Genomic DNA, 20998 nt, shown 5'->3' on the forward strand with positions numbered 1-20998 from the left:
GGACAGGGGTAAATTGGAACAAATTGAACGGGTGACCTTGTTTTTGACCCCACATGACCCAGATTCGAACTTGACCTAGAAGTCATCAAGACACACATTCTGACCAAATTTCATAAAGATAGGGTCACAACTGTGGCCTCTAGAGTGTTCACAAGCTTTTCCTTTTATTTGACTGGGTGATCTAGTTTTTGATCCCACATGACTAAGAGTCAAATATAACCTAGAGATCATTAAGACAAACATTTTGACTAATTCTCATGAGTTTCAAACTTAAATTCTGGTACTAGAGTGTTAACAAGATTTTTCCTTGATCTGGTCTAGTGACCTAGTTTTTGATCCCACATAACCCAGATTCAAACTTGACTTGGACATTATCAAGATAAACATTTTCACTAAGTTTCATACAGATAAAGTCACAACGGTGGCCTCTAGAGTGTTCACAAGCTTTTCCTTTGATCTGGCTTACTGACATATTTTGTTTTTGACCCCACATAACCCAGTTTCAAAACTGACCTAGAAATCATCAAGACAAACATTTTGACCAGTTTCAAAAATACGGGGTCAAACTGTGGGCCTTAGAGTGTTCACAAGAAAATTTTGACGGAGGGCGGAAGCCAGAAAATGACCGTCACAATAGCTCACCTTTGGGCACTTCGTGCCTGGTGATTAAAAAGCGTCGATAATCTGGTGTTTCGCAAACAGCGTATTAACGTAAGTCAAATGCAATTTTTTTACACTGAATGCTGGCATTATCGTAGACAAATTGCTTTGCATTCAATTTTTTGGAAACAAAAAAAGAAAAATAACTCTTTCTTTAAAATCCAGCCCCCAAATGGGCCTGACTGGGAAAGTGGGAAAAGTGTTTCAACACCCCCCGACCACGCTGTTCCAATTTACTAAACCCTGTTACCTTTTGTCATGGTCTTGTGAAAGGTCCCGATAAACGATTCAAATTGTAGGTTAAGTGTCAGCTCAAAAAAGGTCTTCAAAATGCAAAATGTATTATGGAGTAAAAAATTTTCTTTTCTCCCCCGTCCTTTTGTTTTCTCCCCTATTGAAACTTTGGAGTAGCGATATGGTTAGCGTTTTATACATTAAAATTACCCCCCCTTTGTCCGACTTACCCCGGTTTTCCCTAGCTTAGAGTCTGTTGGGGCTACCCATATCGGACCCAGTCAAAGGGCGCTGTCAATCATGCAAAAACTGTTTGACGGGTAAAGCGAAAGTTGTTAAATTTAATACCATGAAATATACTTGCGCAATGAGCCTTTATGGAATATATAGATTTCTTTCCTAAGGGAAAGAAATAATTGAAATTGGGTCAGAGCTCCCCGAAAAATCACCTGCCCCAAAAAAAAATTAAAAAAGTTGGTTATTGCAAGGCTGCAAATACCGGGAATTCGAACCCTTTTTGGATGTTTTATTTCTAATTTTAATTATTTGTATTAACGAAAACCGTTACTTGCGGAGAACAGTTTGTAGGTACAAATCCAGGAACACTGGCCTTTAATAACAGTTTTATTTTGAAAAAACGGCTTAAACCCAAAACAAACAAACTTAATGATACCCTTAATTTCTGAATGCAAATAATTTTTTTAGGTCTTAGACTGCAGCATTAAGAAAAAATCTCAACTGTGAAACCGAAAATTTTTCTAAAAAAAGAAAGTACGGTTAGATTTACATCTGCACCAAAATGAAGAAAAAACTTTTTGAAAATTTTTCTGTTATCCATATTAAAATACGATAAAAATTTTTTACAAAAATTAATTATCATAAAAACCAGTCACTAAAAATAACTGCCTTAAATTTAAAAGCTTGGCCTGTGAATTTTTTTAACCTAACAAAAAATCATTAGGCCGATAGCCAAGAAAATTGTGTCTTTTTCCCCCGTGTAAAATTTTTGGAAATGAGGATTAATGTAAATTTTTATTTTTAATTCCAAAGTTTATAGAAATTAGAATTTACGAAATCCGGGGATCAAGAAAATGACTTGGTAATTTTTTTTAAATATCTTTATTGTAAAATTGTTCTTTTTGGAAGGAAGAATGGGACCAACTTTGACCAGAAATACTGTATGATAGAGGGTCTTTTTGGGAAAGACAAACAACCTGTCGGGCCCCTTCCCCAGAATTTTTTTAAGGGGCGCTGGGGTAAAGTTTGCTGGGGGGATAAGGGGTGGGTCCCGGAGGGGTTTCCCCTCCAGTTTTTTTTTTTTTTTTTAAATCAAAACCCAAAATGGTGTTTTTTTAAAAGTTACCTATGCAAAAAAACAAAAACACACCTTACCATTTCATGTACAATGTTTGCTTTGAATTCAAAAGAAAAACCATTTTGTCAAGCCCCTTGCGGAAGCGAAGACATAGTTCCAAATATTGTTTGGTGTTGTGTGTGCTCCGTGCGTGCGTGCGCCCGGTTTGTTTGTCCGGACCAAACTTTGACATGCACGGAGCAATCGATAATTCATTAAAAATTTTGGGGCGAGAGTTAGGGCCCCTTGTGCCAAATGAAGGCGCATAAGAGGAATAACTTTTAGCTGACTGTTTTTTTTCTATTTTGTTTGTTCCAAAATAGTATCTTGGTTATACAATGCATTTTTTTTATTTTTAATCCCAGTTTACACTATACCAAAAAACCCTTTCTTTGATAATGTCAGGTTGCTGTGTTTTAAAAAAAATAAAGTAGGCCTTTTTTTTGTGCCAAAAAACCCAGTAGCTGAGATACAGTTTTTTTCTGTTTAAAATGAAAGAACAATTCTGTGCCAAAACCAACCTGTATCTGAGATACAGTTATTTCTAGTAAAGTGAACGAACAATATCTGTGCCAAAACCGTATCTGTAAATATATATATTTTTTATAGATATTTTGGTATGTACTTCTATGGAAAACAACATACATCAATATTGATTTCAATTTTCCCCTTTTGAAACAAATTTTAAACAGCTTTACTTGTAGACGGGAATTTAATGCTATTGGTTTTTGCTACCAATTTAAAGTAGTTCCAATCTTCTGAAATAAGGAAACACTGAAGAAAAAACATTCAGTGAAAATTGCATCTTTATTTTATTTAGTCAATTTCCCGGGCAGTACCGGGGAAAATGCAACCTGCCCCCCCCCGCCCCAACTCGTCATAAGTACTAACATGTTGTATTTTATAATGTGACCTTACCTGTTGGTGCACCTTAAAACCTTAACTTAACCAAACTAAACTGGGATGTTAACGATAAGCCTGATTTAGTAAAACAATGTTTTGTAAAAGTTGTGTACGAAATAAATAATATACAAGGTTATTCATTGTAAGTCTTTACTAAAGTTATTCAGAGTCCATTTTTAGACAATTCTAATTTGACTTGCGCGTAATTCTGCTGAATCATCCAAGTAACCAACAAAAATATTCAAGCTACCAAGAAGCTCTCATGCAGAGCCCTTTTAAAAGCCTCAAGGTTTTAAATTTCCCCGGGTTTTTTAAAAAATTTAAAGGTTTGGAAAATTCGGATTCGAAACTCGGTTAACTGGTTCGGAAGTCCTACCCAATAGTTCTTGACCACAAAGCCATCTCTAACTTATAATAACAATTTTCTTTATTGTATTATTCAGATGTGGTCAGATGCGGATGAAGAAGGCTTGATCAGTAGTTCAAATACCTTACCACAAATGGACCACAGCAGAGTGGAACTATAAACGAACAAGATAAATGTGATGTATTTACCAAAGAACAGGGAGAAAGCGAAATATTTGAAAAACCTCTTGAAATTAGTGCTAAAAAGGTGAAAGTGATACTGGGTAACAGGACAAAATTATTCAGGGACAAATTGAAATTTACGATCAAAAGAATACAACAAATAAAGAAGCTGAACGTGTTCAACTAATAGATAAAAATTTCCAGACCAGTGGATGTTGTTTCGCCTCGAAAACAAGCAAAGTTTGTAACACCAGTGAAGAAAAAACTCTGCCGCAAACGAGAATCAACGCCCGAAAACTGGAAACGAAATGTAAGGAAGAGACTCAAACTTTGTGGAAAGAAGTACACTTCAGCAACAGGAAAGGTTGTCAAATAAAGATAAATAAAACCATGTGATTGCACAAAATGCACAAGAAAAGCTCTGAAGAACAAAGGAATAAAATATTCAAATCATACTGGTCTCTGAATTCATATAAACGACAAAAAGATTCCATTTGCTCTTAGACTGAAGAAAAGCAAGAACTTTCAAAGATGATAATGGTAAAATGATTTCTAAAAGAAAGAATGTCGCAATTAGACATTCTTTTAAAATAAAGGGAGACACCTTTCGTTTTTGTAGAAAGTTTTTACAACTTTAAATTTGGGAGAAGCTTACGTAAATAATGCAATGAGAAACAAAACATGTGGACGCTTTGCTGGAGAGAACCGTCGTGGAAAACATTCGCCACACAATAAACTTGATGAAAACACTCTAAAACGACGCAAGGAATCATATAAATTCTTTCCCAAAGGTATCGGGGCATTGCACAAGGAAAGGTTCAAACAGGTAGTTTCTGGGACAGATTTAACATTTCCGAAAATGTATTGTCTGTACAAAGAAATATGTAAATCCAGTACAACTGAACCAGTGAAATGTACAGGAAGGTGTTTAATGAAGAATAAGACATATCATTTCATGTGCCGAAAAAGGATCAATGTACTTTATGCTCTCAATATGAAAATGCTAAATCTGACTGTACTTTGACGATAAAGGAAGATGTAAAAGAAAGATATCACCAACAAAAAAAAGCAGAAAGACTATGGCCAGAGAAGAAAAACTGAAAATAAAATTTTAGCTAGGAACAACAGTACCATACATACATGTATACTTGTAAGCCGTACTTTATACGTTATGAATTATATGAAAAAAATAATGTTGTTATAACCTGTCAGTAATTTTCTACTCAGAGTCATGCACAGGTCAAATTTGCAATTCTATCATTGCAACGGCCCTTAATTTTAGCATGCTATGTGTTACTGCCTCATATAAAGATCATCGACCACAAGTTTCTGGAAAGTGGTCACACTCGTATGGAGTGTGATTCGTTGCATGAAGCCATCGAATTCGCCAAGAAGGAAATGCAGTCAGTGGGATATGTATATTAACTATGGCCAGAAGGAAGGATCCTTACAGTGTAGTTCCGCTGAAATATACTGACATCATTGATTTTAAGGAAGAACAAATCAAAATCCGAACAAACTTTCTAAAGAGGGGAATAAACAGCATGGACGAAGATGAAGTGAAAGAAAACCCGCGCCTATTGTATTTTAAATGCGATATTAGAGACGAGTTTCAGTATGTGAGAATGCTGAATACAAAAGCTCAAAATCAGAGCTGCTTACAGGAAGATCTTCCAAGCAAATACAAACAAGAGGCCCAAGTGGGCCTAAGTCGCTCACCTGAGGCCGACTTTGACCTAATTAGATCTTACTTGAGAAAAGTATTAAATATAAAAAAAAAGATTTTTAGCTCTAGTCCCCATTTGAACAAAATTTGGAGAGGACCATATAATGATGCTTCAAACCAAACTTGATGAAGATCAATCAAGTGGTAAAAAGTCGTTTAAACATATTTTTATTTTTAGCTCTAGCGGCCCCTAAAAGGGGCCAAATGCCTCCATTTGAACAAACTTGTGAGAGGACCTTATAATGATGCTACAGACCAAGTTTGATGAAGATCCATTAAGTGGTTCATGAGAAGAAGCTGTTTAAAGGTTTTTCTATCTTTAGCTCTAGCTGCCCCTTAAAGGGACATCATGCCCCCATAACTTGTGAGAGGACCATATAACAATGCTACAGACCAAGTTTGATGAGGATCCATTAAGCGGTTCATGAGAAGTTGTTTAAAGGTTTTTCTATTTTTAGCTCTAGCAGCCCCTTAAAGGGGCCAAGTGGCCCCCATAACTTGGGAGAGGACCATATAACAATGCTACAGACCAAGTTTGATGAAGATCCATTAAGCGATTCATGAGAAGAAGTTGTTTGAAGTTTTTTTTTCAATTTTTAGCTCTAGCGGCCCCCATTTGAACAAACTTGGTAGAGGACCATATAATGATGCTAAAGCCTATGTTTGATGAAGATCAATCCAGCAGTTCATGTTAAGAAGTCATTTATATGTTTTCTATTTTTATCTCTAGCAGCCCCTAAAATGGGCCAAGTGCCCCATTTGAACAAGTTTGGGAGAGGACCATATAACAATACTACAGACCAAGTTTGATGAAGATCCATCATGCAGTTCATGAGAAGAAGTCAATTCAGGGTTTTTCTATTTTTAGCTCTAGCGGCCCCTAAAAGGGCAAAGTGCACCCATTTGAACAAACTTGAAAGAGGACCTTATAATGATGCTACAAACCAAGTTTGATAAAGATCAATCAAACGGTTCATGAGAAGAAGTTGTTTAAAGGTTTTTTTCTCTATTTTTCGCTCTAGTGAAAGTGCCCCCATTTGAACAAACTTGAAAGAGGACCTTATAATGATGCTACAGACCAAGTTTGATAAAGATCCATCAAGCAGTTCATAAGAAGAAGTCATTTAAAGATTTTTCCATTTTTAGCTCTAGCAGCCCCTAAAGGGGGCAAATGCCTACTTTGAACAAACTTGATAGTGGACCTCACCAGGATGCTACAGACCAATTTTGGTGTTATTCTGACCAGTAGTTTTAGAGATGTTTAAGCGCTCCCCTGTGTACAAGGCTTCAAGTGTGTTTGTGTAACATATTGGAACAAGTACAAAGTTAGGTTTCTTCTATGTTAGCCTAATAAAAGTATAATATATACATGTCAAACACATTTTTGTACTTAGGGCAATTATTTGAACTATTATGGTAAACAGTACAACTCTGATATCACATGCAAATATCAAGACTCTACCTTCTATTGATTCAGAGAAGATTTTTACCTTAGGGCAATAATTTGGACAATTATGGTAGGGAGTCACACCCTTATATCACATGCCATATATCAAAGCTCTAGAGAGAAAGATTTTTAAAGTCTGATAGCTGAAAACCTATTTCTAACCAAAAAGATCCATATGTTCAATGAACCAGAACCATCTGAACAACTTTAAAAGAGGGCTACCCGGAGATCATTTGTGTAGTTTCTTCAAAATCCATTCAGTGGTTTTTGAGATGTTGTTTAAACACAATTGTTGATGACAGGCAGACGACTTGACTGAGGGACGCACGATGGACACAGCATGATCACAATACCTCACCAGGAGCTCAGATGAGCTAAACAATGTGGACGACGGAAGACACATAGCCTACGCCTGACCATCCACCCTATACTTATAGCTCACCGTGAACCTTCGGTTGCCAATTTCATTGGCAAAGAAAATAGATCTAGGCCAAGTAAATATCTGCAAGTCTGTTGTTATCCCACAGAAATAGCACATCTATTACAAAAACTTGCCATCCAGTCAGTCCGTGGTAGACAAATTACCTGAGCCAGATTCTAAAGAGGATAGTGATACAGATAACGAATAATAGATCATTTGACCAAAGTTTCATGAAAATCCTTCAAGGGGTTTAAGTTATATGGAGCCGACACAATTGTTATGGACGGATGGAAGGAGACCATTCATATAACGCCCCCCCCCACCCCGACCACACGTGGCGGGGGATTAAAATCAAGCCAAATATACTTTAATCCAAAAAACTTCGGTCATAACAAAAGCACTGTGACATGGCTCAACTGCAAGTGCTGGACAATATGTAAGAAAACGAGTTAAAGTACAAAAAGGGCCATAATTCTGACAAAATGCAGGTTAGAGTTATAGTTCTTATCCTACACAGTCATCTTATGATGATAAACAAGTGTGCAAAGTTTCAAAGCTGAAGATCTTATACATTTTGAGAAAAGGTGGACCTAAACAAAATTTTTAACCACGGCCAACCATCAAGTGATGACAATACCCTCTAGGTTTTTTTTTTTTCTTTTTAAATCAGACTAAGTGCCAAACAATATATTTTGGGGTGGGGAGTGCATAAAAAAGTAGGGCGAGCATTAAATATTTATACATGTAAGGCAGCAATGGAAATGTAACAGGAGTACCGAAGGTATGACCTTTGACACCTAAGTGTGACCTTGACCTTGCAGTGAGCTATCCAAAACATGTGCTCTGCATGTCGTCTCGATGTGGTGAACATTTGCGCCAAGTTTCTTTAAAATCCTTCAAGCAGTTCAAGAGTTAGAGCGAACACAAAACAAATTCATATGACCTTTGACCCCTAAGTGTGACCATGACCTTAAAGCGAGCCATCCAAAACATGCGCTCCGCACGTCCTTCATAGTGTAAGAGTTACAGAGGAAACACAAAACTGCTAATGGACGGACAGATGGACACCGGCGTCATAACATAATACCTCCCTTTGGGCATATAACAATGCATGCACATTAAAAAATTGACACTGTAGAGAAACTGTACCAGCTAAATAACCATCTAATGAAGTCTCACGATTCTATGTCAAATACTTTAAAGAGATACCTGTTAACACAAACCATGCCCTTAAAGCATTTTGTCTTGTTTCACCGAGTGAAATCTAATGCAAACCACAGATTTACAACTTCACACATGATGAATAACATACCTAAAAATTTCCCAATGCCATACATGACAAATACTACTAGAAGAACTACATAAATTTTGATAGCTAGACTAACATGCAGGAATAGAGAATGTTTGTTTTGGGTTTAACACCGTTTTTCAACAGTATTTCAGTCATGTAACGGCGAGCAGTTAACCTAACCAGTGTTCCTGGATTCTGTACCAGTACAGACCTGTTCTCTGCAAGTAACTGCCAACTTCCCTACATGAATCAGAGGTGGAGGACTAATGATTTCAGACACAATGTCGTTTATCAAATAGTCATGGAGAACATATGCCCCGCCCGAGGATCGAACTCACAACCCCGCAATCCATAGACCAATGCTCTACCTACTGAGCTAAGCGGGTGGGCAGGAATAGAGAATGAACTAGTCTTTGCAAGACAAAGAAAAACAAAAAAACTCTCTTTTCTTTTAAATGCTTTTAATGAAACAATGACAACATATTCATTTCTGAATTTACATGTGACATGTAGTCAAGCATGTTCATTTCATGCATTTTGGGTTTGAATTACTTACACATGCATTTCCTGTGTATTAAACTGTATGAAATAAAAGTAAAATTTGTCTGATTTGGGTTGAAAATTAAAATTTCTATCCTTATTAGAACACGTTGTATCTTCAATTTTGATTGTGCTCCTCTTGAAAATATTTCCTTTGCAGCATGCTTGACGAAATACATTGAACAAAACAGCTAGCCCTCAATTTGTTATTTAAGCAATATCTTTACAAGAGAACCATGATGGCCTTAGATCGCTCACTTGACTTTCAGAGCTTAAACAGGCTAGAGTGTGCTCAACTTTGAAAGAGGAACATAATATGCCCAAGGTGTTGAAAGACCTGGAAGCAGTAGAACTTATTACATAAATAAGTGTGACAGATGACAAACAGTTCTTACATTACATGCTTCTTATGTCTTTAAAACTGTGAGGAAATAGTACATACAAAAATATTGGGGCATAATGACAATGTTTTGGAAGGTCTTTTGATAATGGTTCTATTTTTTTATCTCTAGCAGACCTTGCATAGAACCAAGTGCCCAAATTTGCATAAAATTGGGAGATGCTATCCAGAAGTTCATAAGAAGAATTGTTTAAAGGTAGTTCTATATTTAACTCTAGTGGCCCTACAAGGGGGCCGAGTGTCCCCATTTGAACAGGTTTGTGGAGGACCTTATAAGAAGCTACAATTGATCAAGTTTGGCAAAAATTCATCAAGCAATTAATGAAAAGTTGTTTAAAGGTATTTCTATCTTTAACTCTAGTGGGGCCTAAAAGGGGCCGGGTGCCCCATTTCAATAAATTTAAAGGACTTTACAATGATGCTTAGACCAAGTTTAATGAGAAGAAGTTGTTCAAAGGTATTTATATTTATAGTTCTAGTGGCCCTTACACTGGACCAAGTGTCACTATTTGTCATTTATTTATTTATTTGGGTTTTACGGTGCACCAACACAGTATAGGTTATATGGCGCCAAACAGGACTACAAATTTTGGTTCCACATCTCATTTACATCGAAATAAAAACATGAGGTATGGAATCAAAATTTGCATACCTGCTGGGATCACAGATTTACTGCAAAACCAAGTGTTAAGACCCTATTAGTCCCTTCTTACGATCATGCAAGGGTAAGGCAGTGGTTCAAATTCTTTTCATACACAGATCGTCCCAGAACCACATGGGGCCACTATTTGTCAAACTCTAGTGGTCCCTAGAACTGGCCAAGGGCTCTCATTTGTACAAATTTGAGGGAGCACCCTATAATTAAATATATATATAAAAGACCATGTTAAATGAAGATCTATAAATAGGTTCATGAGAAGAAGTTGTTATAAGGGTTTTCTATTTTTAGATCTAGTGGTCCCTTAGAAGTCGCCAAGTGTGCACACTGAACAAAATTAGGAGAGGACCTTACAGTGATGCTAAAGACCAAGTTTGATGAAGATCCATCAACTCCTTCATGAGATGGACGATAATCTATGGATGCCAAACCATCCACCTATACTAACATCTCATCCTGAAACTTCAGTTTTGTCTGGAACAACTGATACGGGGACTGGAAACTGGCATTTATCTTATCTGATGCTGTCGTCCAATCGAAGCGTATGCCGTAGGTTATTCTGCTATTACTCAAACACTTACGCCTTACAGTTTAACTCGTCCTTTCAGTGAAAATCTGGGAAAGCATTTGTTGAATTTTTTGTTGAAGACAAAAGTTCTGCCATGAAATTATTGCCTGCATCTGTTTTTAAATGGAAAATATCTACATTAATGTTACTTTTCGCCCTGTGAAAATGGCTAAATCTAGACTTGTCTTACCCAGAGAGAAAGATGTCGTTTTTTACATGATATTTGCCTTGTTGATTCAGAGTATTTAGAATAAAAAAATTAGGACATATTTTAATGAAAATAGCAAGTCAAAACTGTAAACTGTTGCCTGAAAATATTTGTTTATGATATTGCTCTGTTCTTCACCATTTAAATGCGTGTTAAACCTAGATGATTTTCTGCAGTTTTATCTAAAAGTTTGGAATACTAAATGTAACTTCGTTGTCGGCCTTTTTTAAAAAAAATATTGTTATTTTTATTTAAATACATTGTATTTTTCACACATCAGTTTTAAGATTAAATTTATTAAACTAATTTTTGGAGTTTAAACAACAATTTCGTTTGAAACATTCCCTACGTTCAAGAAGAATGTTTGTTTCTGTATGTAGAAATCTGACATTATAAACAATAATTATAATTAAGGCTCTACAAGATTAAGAAAAGTGTCAGCTTTCTGTTATTTTCCATTTTTTTAATTAAAATCCAACAAAAATCGGCCCTTTGATAAAGGTTTGAAGTTACGTGGTAAAATATTTCTTCAGGGAAGTGAGCTCGAGTTAATTCATAATAATTAAGCATATCACCACATGCAGTTGCATGCTGTTTTTGCTTCAGAATCCCTTTAGATCAATCTCTGATCATCTAATTATCGCCACTTAACATGTGACTGTTAAACCCTTTGAACAATAAGTGTTATAGCTCCATGATTAACATTAGGTAATATGCTAATTACGCGCTAATCGATAGTGGCGAAAACAAAATATCGATCGCTAACGACTGGTCGATATTTACAGGTATGGACGACAGCATAGTACAGATAAATGTATTGATTTATACGGAGTTTCTACTCCCCGTATTAGACCTTCCTGGTTTTGTTGAGTAGAAAAGAACAAATATCCTCCACAAAATATATAGATAATTCATCCTTATCTCATCTAACCACTTTCATGAGAATGTAAGTAATGTTTGTATGCAAAAGATACAGGCTTAACATAACAATAATATTTACAGGTACAAAAACAAGAACAACAAAGTAAGGTGGAGCAATGTACCTCTCTAGAGTTCTAGATGGAGAGGAAGTAAAATTTAAAGAATTTTTTTGGGTGGTTGTACAATGGTGGTGATGGAATATTAAGACACAAGGAAATAATTTTTTTTTTCTTTGGTGGTGTTGGGGTTAGGGGGTCAGGGGTGGAGTAAGGACGATTGCTGCACTCCTCAAATCATCTCATCAATAACCACTTATATTCAATACTTTGGTTTGAAGTTTTGCTGTGGACGCAAAAATCCAAAGGACATATTTTACATTTGAACTCAATTTGGGATCATGTTCTTTGACCTACCAAACAAGTTCATGGATTTGAATACTAAGGCACAAGAATATAAAATTGAATGATATTGTTGCACTCCCCAATTACCAATATTCTAAGTTTAGAATCAATACCTTGAATAATTTTGAAGATTTGAACTCAACATGCGATGACCTTTGACCTATCAACCAAGTCCATATGCAGAGCACATGGACTCATCACCACCTACCTATATACCAAGTCATTATCTTGAACGGTTATTACATAAAATATGACAGATTTCACCTGGTTGTGACCTTTACCTCTGACCTTCAGACCTGGTCCATGTGCTCTGCACATAGTCTTATTGTCCCCTACTTCTACTCCAAGATTGAAGTCAGTAGCTTGAAATTTGGAGTTATGTTCTGGACATGAAAAATAAAGGACAGACAAATGAATGCACCACAACATAATAAGTCCATTTTTAAACAAGAGGACCCTGAAGGCCCTATATTGCTCACCTAACCTAATTTTAACCTCTAAGTCTAAGTTTGCATTATAAATGTGGTCTCTAGTGTTAACTAGCTTTTCCTTTGATTTGACCTGGTGGCCTAGTTTTGACCCCACATTACCCAAACTCAAACTTGACCTAAAGATCACCAAGACTAACATTCTGACCAAGTCTCATGAAGATACAGTCATAAATGTGGCATCTAGAGTGTTAACAAGCTTTTCCCCACATGACCCAGATTTAAACTTCAACTAAAGATCATCAAGATTAACATTCTGATCAAGTTTCATAGAGATATTGTCATAAATGTGGCCTCTGGAGTGTTAAGCTTTTCCTTTGATTTAGTTGTTTTTTGACCCTAGATGACCCAATATCGAACTTGTTCAAGGTTTTACTGAGGGTAACATTCTGACCAAGTTTCATTAAATGTGTTAAAATTGTGACCTCTAGAGTGTTAACAGTCAATCTGTTGATGATGGATGACTGATGACGGACACAGGATGATCACAAAAGCTCACTTTGAGCACTTTGTGCTCAGGTGAGCTAACAAGAGGGCCATGAAGGCCCTGTATCGCTCACCTGATCTAGGAATCATCAACATTAACATTCTGACCAAATATCATTAAGATATGGTCATAAATGTGGCCTTTAGAGTGTTAACTAGCTTTTTCTTTGATTTGACCTGGTGACCTAGTTTTTGACCCTACATGACCCAGATTCAAACTGGACCTTGAGATCATCAAGATTAAAATTCTGACCAAGTTTAATGAAGATACAGTCATAAATGTGGCCTCTACAGTGTGAACAAGCTTTTTTTAATTTTACCTGGTGACCTAGTTCTTGACCCAGATGACCCAATATCAAACTCTTCCAAGATTTTATTGAGGGTAACATTCTGACCAAGTTTCATTAAGATTGGGCCAAAATTGTGACCTCCAGAGTGTTAACAGTCAAATTGTTGACGACGAGGACGGACGGACAGCGGACACAGGGCGATGAGGTGAGCTAAAAACTGGTGCATAAAAATGACATCACAACAAACAGACTGTAGATAATTTTGTGAACCCTTATTGCATATGATTTTGATCAATAAATAGCTAATATTATCTAAAGTTAAGGCCATGCCTTGAAAAATGATATGCTATTACTGTATACTTTGTCAGGAACACTTGAATATGCATCTTTAACAAAACCCTTTTCATACTATAAAATGTATGTAATACAGTTACTTTTATCTAAGTAATTAGTGTTTTACATATAAAACATCTTGAAATCAAATCATCAAAAAAATCTTATCCATCCTCTTATTTTTTCACTTATACCAGTAAGTCATTTGAGACAATTATATAACCACAGGTGTTTCTTAAAATTCATCCCAACAAAACTTAATGTGTCTTTACAGTAGGACAGTCAATAAACACACAATATAGCCACACAACATCTTCAAAACATTCCCTTCCCTTACATAACACCTACCTATCCTTGACTTTAAGTTATACTCACTATTGATATAATAGGTGAGTCTTAAACAGTCAATAATATCAACTGTTGTAATATCGTAAAATAGCACTGGCCATGTTGCATACTGTTAAATCACCAATAATTTTGAGGGACTACTTTTCCTGGGTTTAGTGGCTCAATCCACACAGTTAATTGTAACAAAGTAATATAATTCTCATATGACCCACGCCATGAAAAAACCAATATAGTGCGTTGCGACCAGCATGGATCCAGACCAGCCTGCGCATCCGTGCAGTCTGGTCAGGATCCATGCTGTTCGCAAATGCACTATGTTGGTTTTCTCATGGCGTGGCTCATATATATTCTATACTTAAGAATTGAAATATATGAAATCATGTTCCCTTGAAACAGCTGTTACGCCCTGAACCATGAAAGTTCACAAAAGAAAAAAAAATCATGGAATAAATAGGGTGGAAATAATGTCTAGTCTACAGTATTTCAACTGTTGACCCTGTTTCTGTATGCTTTCTAACCTGATAGTCATAAAATTCAACAACCTAAAAATCATTCAGTACTTTTCACTTTTGTTTTGCTTAAAACTGAAATAAACCTGAAAAAATCGGCTTATTTTATCAAAGCGTCTTGGTCATATTTATAAGACCTACTTTTTTTTATATCAACAAGAGCTGTTCTTAAGACAGCCAATGTTCTTAAAACAGCCAATGCTTGACAATTCGAAAATAGTGGAACAAAGTTACAGACATAATATTTTTGCAAGATATACTATTAATCAAGTCCAAAAATTATTGAGCAGACTAAAATAAACCAATGATCATACTTTTAAAATAATGCAGTAAAAACAACAGTCTTGCTACTTTTCTTCAAATAAGAAACGCTTTTTCTTTACCTACTACTTCATGCCAACTTGGTAAAAATTTACCCAAACTGTGTGGGAGTATAAATTGCAAGTGTAAAACAAGAGGGCCAAGAAGGCCCTAGGTCAATCACCTGAGTAACACACCACAACAGTGTAAACATGTTTGGCCTAGTGCCCAGTTTTTGACACCACATGACCCAGTTTCAAACTCATCTGAGTTTTCAAGGAGATAAACTTTCTGACCAAACTGCATGAATATTGGAGAAAAATGTGGCCTCTAGAGTGTAAAAAACATTTTTCTTCGATTTGGCCTAGTGACCTAGTTATTTTACACCACATGACCCAATTTTTAACCAATCCGCTATTTTATGGAGACAAATATTCTGACCAATTTTCATTAAGATTGGACCAAGAATGTGCCCTCTTGAATGTAAACAAGCATTTCTTTTGATTTGACCTAGTGACCTTGTTTTTGACCAACCACAACCCAGATTTCACAAAGACATTCTGAAAAAGTTTAGTGAAGACTGGAGCAAAAAGTGGCCTCTAGAGTGCAAACAAGCTTTTCCTTTGATTTGAATTACTGATCTAGTTTTTGACCCCATGTGACCCAGATTTAAAATCATCCAAGTCTTCATAATAATAAAAATTCTGACCAAGTTTTATGAAGACTGAATAAAAACTATGGCCCCTAGAGTGTAAACAAGCTTTTCCTTTGATTTGAAGTACTGACCTAGTTTTTTACCCCATATGACCCAGATTCAAAATCATCCAAGACTTCATAATAATAAAAATTCTGACCAAGTTTTATGAAGATTGAATATAAAATAAGGCCCCTAGAGTGTAAACAAGCTTTTTCTTTGATTTGACCTAGTTTTTGAACCCATTTGTCCCAGATAAGAACTCATCCGAGATTTCATGGAGGCAAACATTCTGACCACATCAAATAACAAGAGGACCATGATGGTCCTGAATCGCTCACCTCTTCCCACATGACCCAGTTTTGAACTGAGTATGACGTTGTTTTTTCTATTATTTGACATAGTGACCTAGTTTTTGAACTCATGTGACCCAGTTTTGAACTTGACCTAGATATCATCAAGATAAAAATTCTGACCAATTTTCATGAAGATCCATTGAAAAATATGGCCTCTAGAGAGGTCACAAGGTTTTTTATTATTTGACCTACTGACCTAGTTATTGATGGCACGTAACCCAGTTTCGAATCTGACCTAGATATCATCAAGGTGAATATTCTGACCAATTTTCATGAAGATCCATTCAAAAGTATGGCCTCTAGAGAGGTCACAAGGTTTTTCTATTTTTAGACCTAATGACCTAGTTTTTGACAGCAGTTGACCCAGTTTCAAATTTGACCTAGATATCATCAAGATCAACATTCAGACCAACTTTCATACAGATCCCATGAAAAATATGGCCTCTAGAGAGGTCACAAGGTTTTTTTATTATTTGACCTACTGACCTAGTTATTGACCGCACGTGACCCAGTTTCGAATTTGACCTAGATATCATCAAGGTGAACATTCTGACCAATTTTCATGAAGATCCATTTGAAGGTATGGCCTCTAGAGAGGTCACAAGGTTTTTCTATTTTTAGACCTACTGACCTAGTTTTTGAGCACAGTTGACCCAGTTTCGAACTTGACCTAGATATCATCAAGATGAACATTCAAACCAACTTTCATACAGATCCCATGAAAAATACAGCCTCTAGAGAGGTCACAAGGTTTTTTTATTATTTGATTTAACACCCATGAATTTAAAAGCAGCCCAAGGTTTTTCTTTGATTTTACCTAGTGACCTAGTTTTTGATCCCAGATGACCAATATTCAAACTTGGCCTAGATTTCATCAAGGCAATCATTCTGATCAAATTTCATGAAGATCAGGTAAATAGTGCAGCTTCTATTGCATACACAACCTCAGTGTGTAAAGACAAAAGAAGATTGAGCGATCACAATAACTCAACAGAGTGAGCTAATAAAAATATCCACTGTTGATATCGCACAATTTTTTCATCTCCAAAATGGTCTAATGACATGTCCAAAGAAACTGCCACTGGAACTGCTATTCTGTTGATAGCTTGGATTTGACCCTGTGGATGTTACATTATTGTTTCTCCAACTATACAGATTTACTGAAGGCTGGTAGTAGTGACTACTTCTGTAACTGTTTTGTCCAACATAATTTGTACTATTGTTCCTCTTGTATCTTTCATAAGGTCCAGGCTGACGATAGTGATTTCTGTTGTTTCTATGGCAACCATATGAAGAAGTACGCTCCTCAATATCTGTTTGGTATGACGAGGACAGCCTAAAAATAATAATTCAAAATCAATTAAATGCAACCGTCTGGGTTTGCTGCACTAAAGATGTTGAAATACGATTATATTATCAATTTTACTACTTCATGATTTCTTTAGTTGATATTCAGAAAAATCATACTTTTTAAATTTTGCTTTTCCTAAAGTTAAGAACTTGCCAAATTTTGAAACTGAAGTTAGTTTTTTGAGGTAGATGAAAAACTTATAAAATATATAAATACCAGTATTTATAACAAATAAAAATAGCAATTTCATACCGAGTTACAGAATAAATGCAAAAGTAAATCCCAATATTTATCATAGCTTTTGTTTTAGCAGTTTGTTTGTGCAGCATAAATGGAAAGAAATGTCTGATGATTACTTTGGTTTAAACAGTATTTTATTGACATAATTACATCTGTTAAAGTAAATTGTTAAATGTACAAACATACATGATTGAGCAGAAAGCTATAAGCTTTTCTGAAAACTCTCTCCCTATAAATAATACAATTTCAATGGTAACAATATAAACAACCAATCATAAATGTTCTGCTTGTAGTTTCTTCGTTTATGTATGGTATCTGACAAAATGTGATGATTGCTTTATCAAAGAATACATCAGAATCAAGGACTTTGAGAACTATAGTGGTCTTTTCCCCTAAAACTTGCAGTGGTATTTGAGCTGTGCTATGAGAAAACCAACATAGTGGCTTTGCTACCAGCATGGATCCAGACCAGCCTGTGCATCCTCGCAGTCTGGTCAGGATCCATGATGTTCGCTAACAGATTCTCTAATTGTAATAGGGTTTGAAAGCAAACAGCATGGATCCTGACAAGTCTGTGCATATGTGCAGGCTGGTCTGGATCCATGCTGGTCGCAAAGCTACTATGTTGGGTTTCTCATGGCGCGGCTCATTTATGTTTTCTTTTAATTTGTTTGAATAAATATTCAAAACTAAATCACTGCAAGAAAATGTTGAAAAACTATGCTAAATAACTGAAATTTAGTCATAGCTCTAAATATGAAATTTTTTAACTTGCATCTAGTTTGGAAAGGATAAGTTTGGTACATGGCAGTATCATCACAAAACAAGAGCTGTCACTAGGGATCTGGGTCTTTGCAGGACATATCGTCTCATTATTGTAAATATTTATGGCAGATAAAGTTATTTCAAAATTTCTTCAAGGATGGCAGAATTATGGATCGAGACATAAAACAGACCCTGTTAACCTTTGACCTCCAAGTGTGACCTTGACCTTGAAGCATGGTTCTAGGTCCTGCCCATGATATGTTTTCTCATTAAGGGGAACATTTCAAGATCTCTGCATGGATGGCAGTTACAGCCCAGACAAGAATTTACATGGACTCACACATGGACGGACAGTGCAATTTCAATATGCCCAACTTAGGGGACACAGAAGACAAATAATTATCTAAATATTTGTATTACACTTCAATACGACTTGTTAGTTTAGCGCATATGTTCTTCGCCTTGTTGATCTTATTCATCAAAGAACTGTTTGTCTTGAGTGGAGTCTTTTTTGCAGGGGTGCCTTCATCGTCTGTCTCTGTTAAATCTATCACATCTAATTTGTCAATGGTGTCATCTATAAAATTATAGACAAATATAATATTACTTGTTAAATGATGTTACAGGGATTAATGCTGGGATTCTGTTGCTGTTGGGGATTAACATTGCAGATACGATTGCAGGTCATATGGCGACTTTCCAGCTTTGATGGTGGAGGAAGACTAAGGTGCTCCTCCTTGCATTATTACTGGCAGGCAGCAGAGAAGAATGTCCAGCCTGCTGTAAGCCAGCTGGATGGCTTCCACACATGAAGAATTCAATGCCCCGAGTAAAGCTTGAACCATACTCATGAGTGGCAAGTGATTCAAAGTCAGTAACCTCAACTACTTGGCTATGGAGGCCCCTAAATGCTGGGAATGAATCATTATTTCCAAGTTGATTAATCAGAGCAAAATACAATGCAAGCAAAGCAAGATAAAATACTTTCTAAGATTGCTTGAATTAAACTTAAAATTCAAAATGACTTGATGGAATTTTGATTTTTCAACGTCGGGCCAATTTTCATTATTTCCTGACCTTGAAAAAAACTACCTTTCTAACTTTTCAAGGTTGGCAGCAATCCTGACACAGCATGATTGATGGATGATCATAATCAAAATTAGCTGAGGTCACTTGCCAAAATTTTTCTGAACAGCTGACTTTTCAGAACTTGGACAGTAAAATAACTGTTATTTCACTGATTTTGAATATAAGCCTTGAGACTGGTCAAGTTTTATCAACTTTGCTGATGCTAGATCCACCATCCTTTAACAAATTCTTTTCTTACCTCAAGTAACAGTTGTCAGTAACACTCGAAAAAGGCATTGACATTAAACAAAAAATAGTTTTCACAGTTAAATCTGCTAAAAAGTCCTTTCACATGCCTATGAATATATTGAACTAGCAATGATGTTGACCAAACACATAACACTAGACTAGGCTTTATTTGGGGGATACATGTATTGTTAGGAGGCCAGGATCCACCATCAATAAAATCTCATCAACTATCATGTTATGAATTAAACCTCTTATTCATAATTTCTCATTTCTGCGGTTGGCCAGCACATCCCTTAAAAGTAACAAGAGCTGTCACTAATGGTGACAAATGCCCCCGCAGCGCCTTGACCTTTGACCTGGTGACCCCAAAGTCAGTAGGGGTCGTGTACTCAATAAGTACTATCAGCATGTGAAGTTTGAAGGTCCTGGGTGCAGTGGTTCGCAAGTAAAGTGCCTTCATGCAAAAAGTTAACGTTGTGACGAACGAACTAACGGACGGACAGTTGAAAACTAATATGCCTCTCTTCGGGGGCATAAAAACATATTTTTCTAGTTTATCTCTACATAGTGCAAACGTATATTCTAAAAGGCTACATAGAACATTTTGCACTTTGTGAAATTGTTTATATTCATGGAAAACTAACTTTTATGAATTCAGTGGTTCAGTCAATTCATAAAATTAAATAATTAATTACAAAGTAAAATTTCATTTCATTTTATGTTCAAAATTCTAATTTAAAATCCACCTTTACTGAGCCATTTGTATGGCTACCTAACCTTTTTTCCAAATTTTAACTTGAAATTATTTCAAGGCGGTAAAGAATAGATTGTTTGGAATTGTGAAAAATATAACCCTTTCAATAATATAATCAAGACATACTGAGCAAATCACAAATGTTTTCTTTATCTTTGTCTGTCGCATCCTTATGTGTACTAGCCGCTTTCTTGTGTGTCCAAGAACCATCACTCAGAAACTCCACTTCTACCACATCCCAGGGAACTGTCTTAAGTATATCTACAAATAAGCTGGAACAAAAAGAAAGAGAATGGGAACAGTGTTACAAAAGTTCAATTCAATAGACATCATGGTTATTTGAAAATAGCCTGTTTAAAACAAGAGTAGCAAGCTATTCTTGTTTTCCCAACATGTTTAAAAACAAATATGTTTTCTACATTTAATGACTAACCTTTATCCTGCTAAATTTCTAAAATGAACTTGTCAATCTTTCAATTTGGAAGTACCATTAACTGTTAAAAGGGG

At 35.9% G+C, this 20998-nt stretch overlaps 1 protein-coding gene across 1 annotated transcript in view; it reads right to left on the bottom strand.

Moving 5' to 3' along the window:
- Positions 1-14889: 14889 nt before the first annotated feature.
- LOC123561565 (uncharacterized) overlaps positions 14890-20998 on the bottom strand; it is a 49995-nt gene continuing 43886 nt past the window's right edge. The window contains exons 12-14 of the mRNA XM_053516916.1: positions 20618-20763; positions 18841-18997; positions 14890-17400 (exon numbers count right to left, since the gene is read on the bottom strand). Of these exons, the coding sequence (XP_053372891.1) occupies positions 17103-17400; positions 18841-18997; positions 20618-20763 (601 nt within the window). The 3' untranslated portion in view covers positions 14890-17102. The remainder of the gene's footprint in view (positions 17401-18840; positions 18998-20617; positions 20764-20998) is intronic.

The sequence above is a fragment of the Mercenaria mercenaria genome, chromosome 10, assembly GCF_021730395.1.
Source record: "Mercenaria mercenaria strain notata chromosome 10, MADL_Memer_1, whole genome shotgun sequence".
Lineage (NCBI taxonomy): Eukaryota > Metazoa > Mollusca > Bivalvia > Venerida > Veneridae > Mercenaria > Mercenaria mercenaria.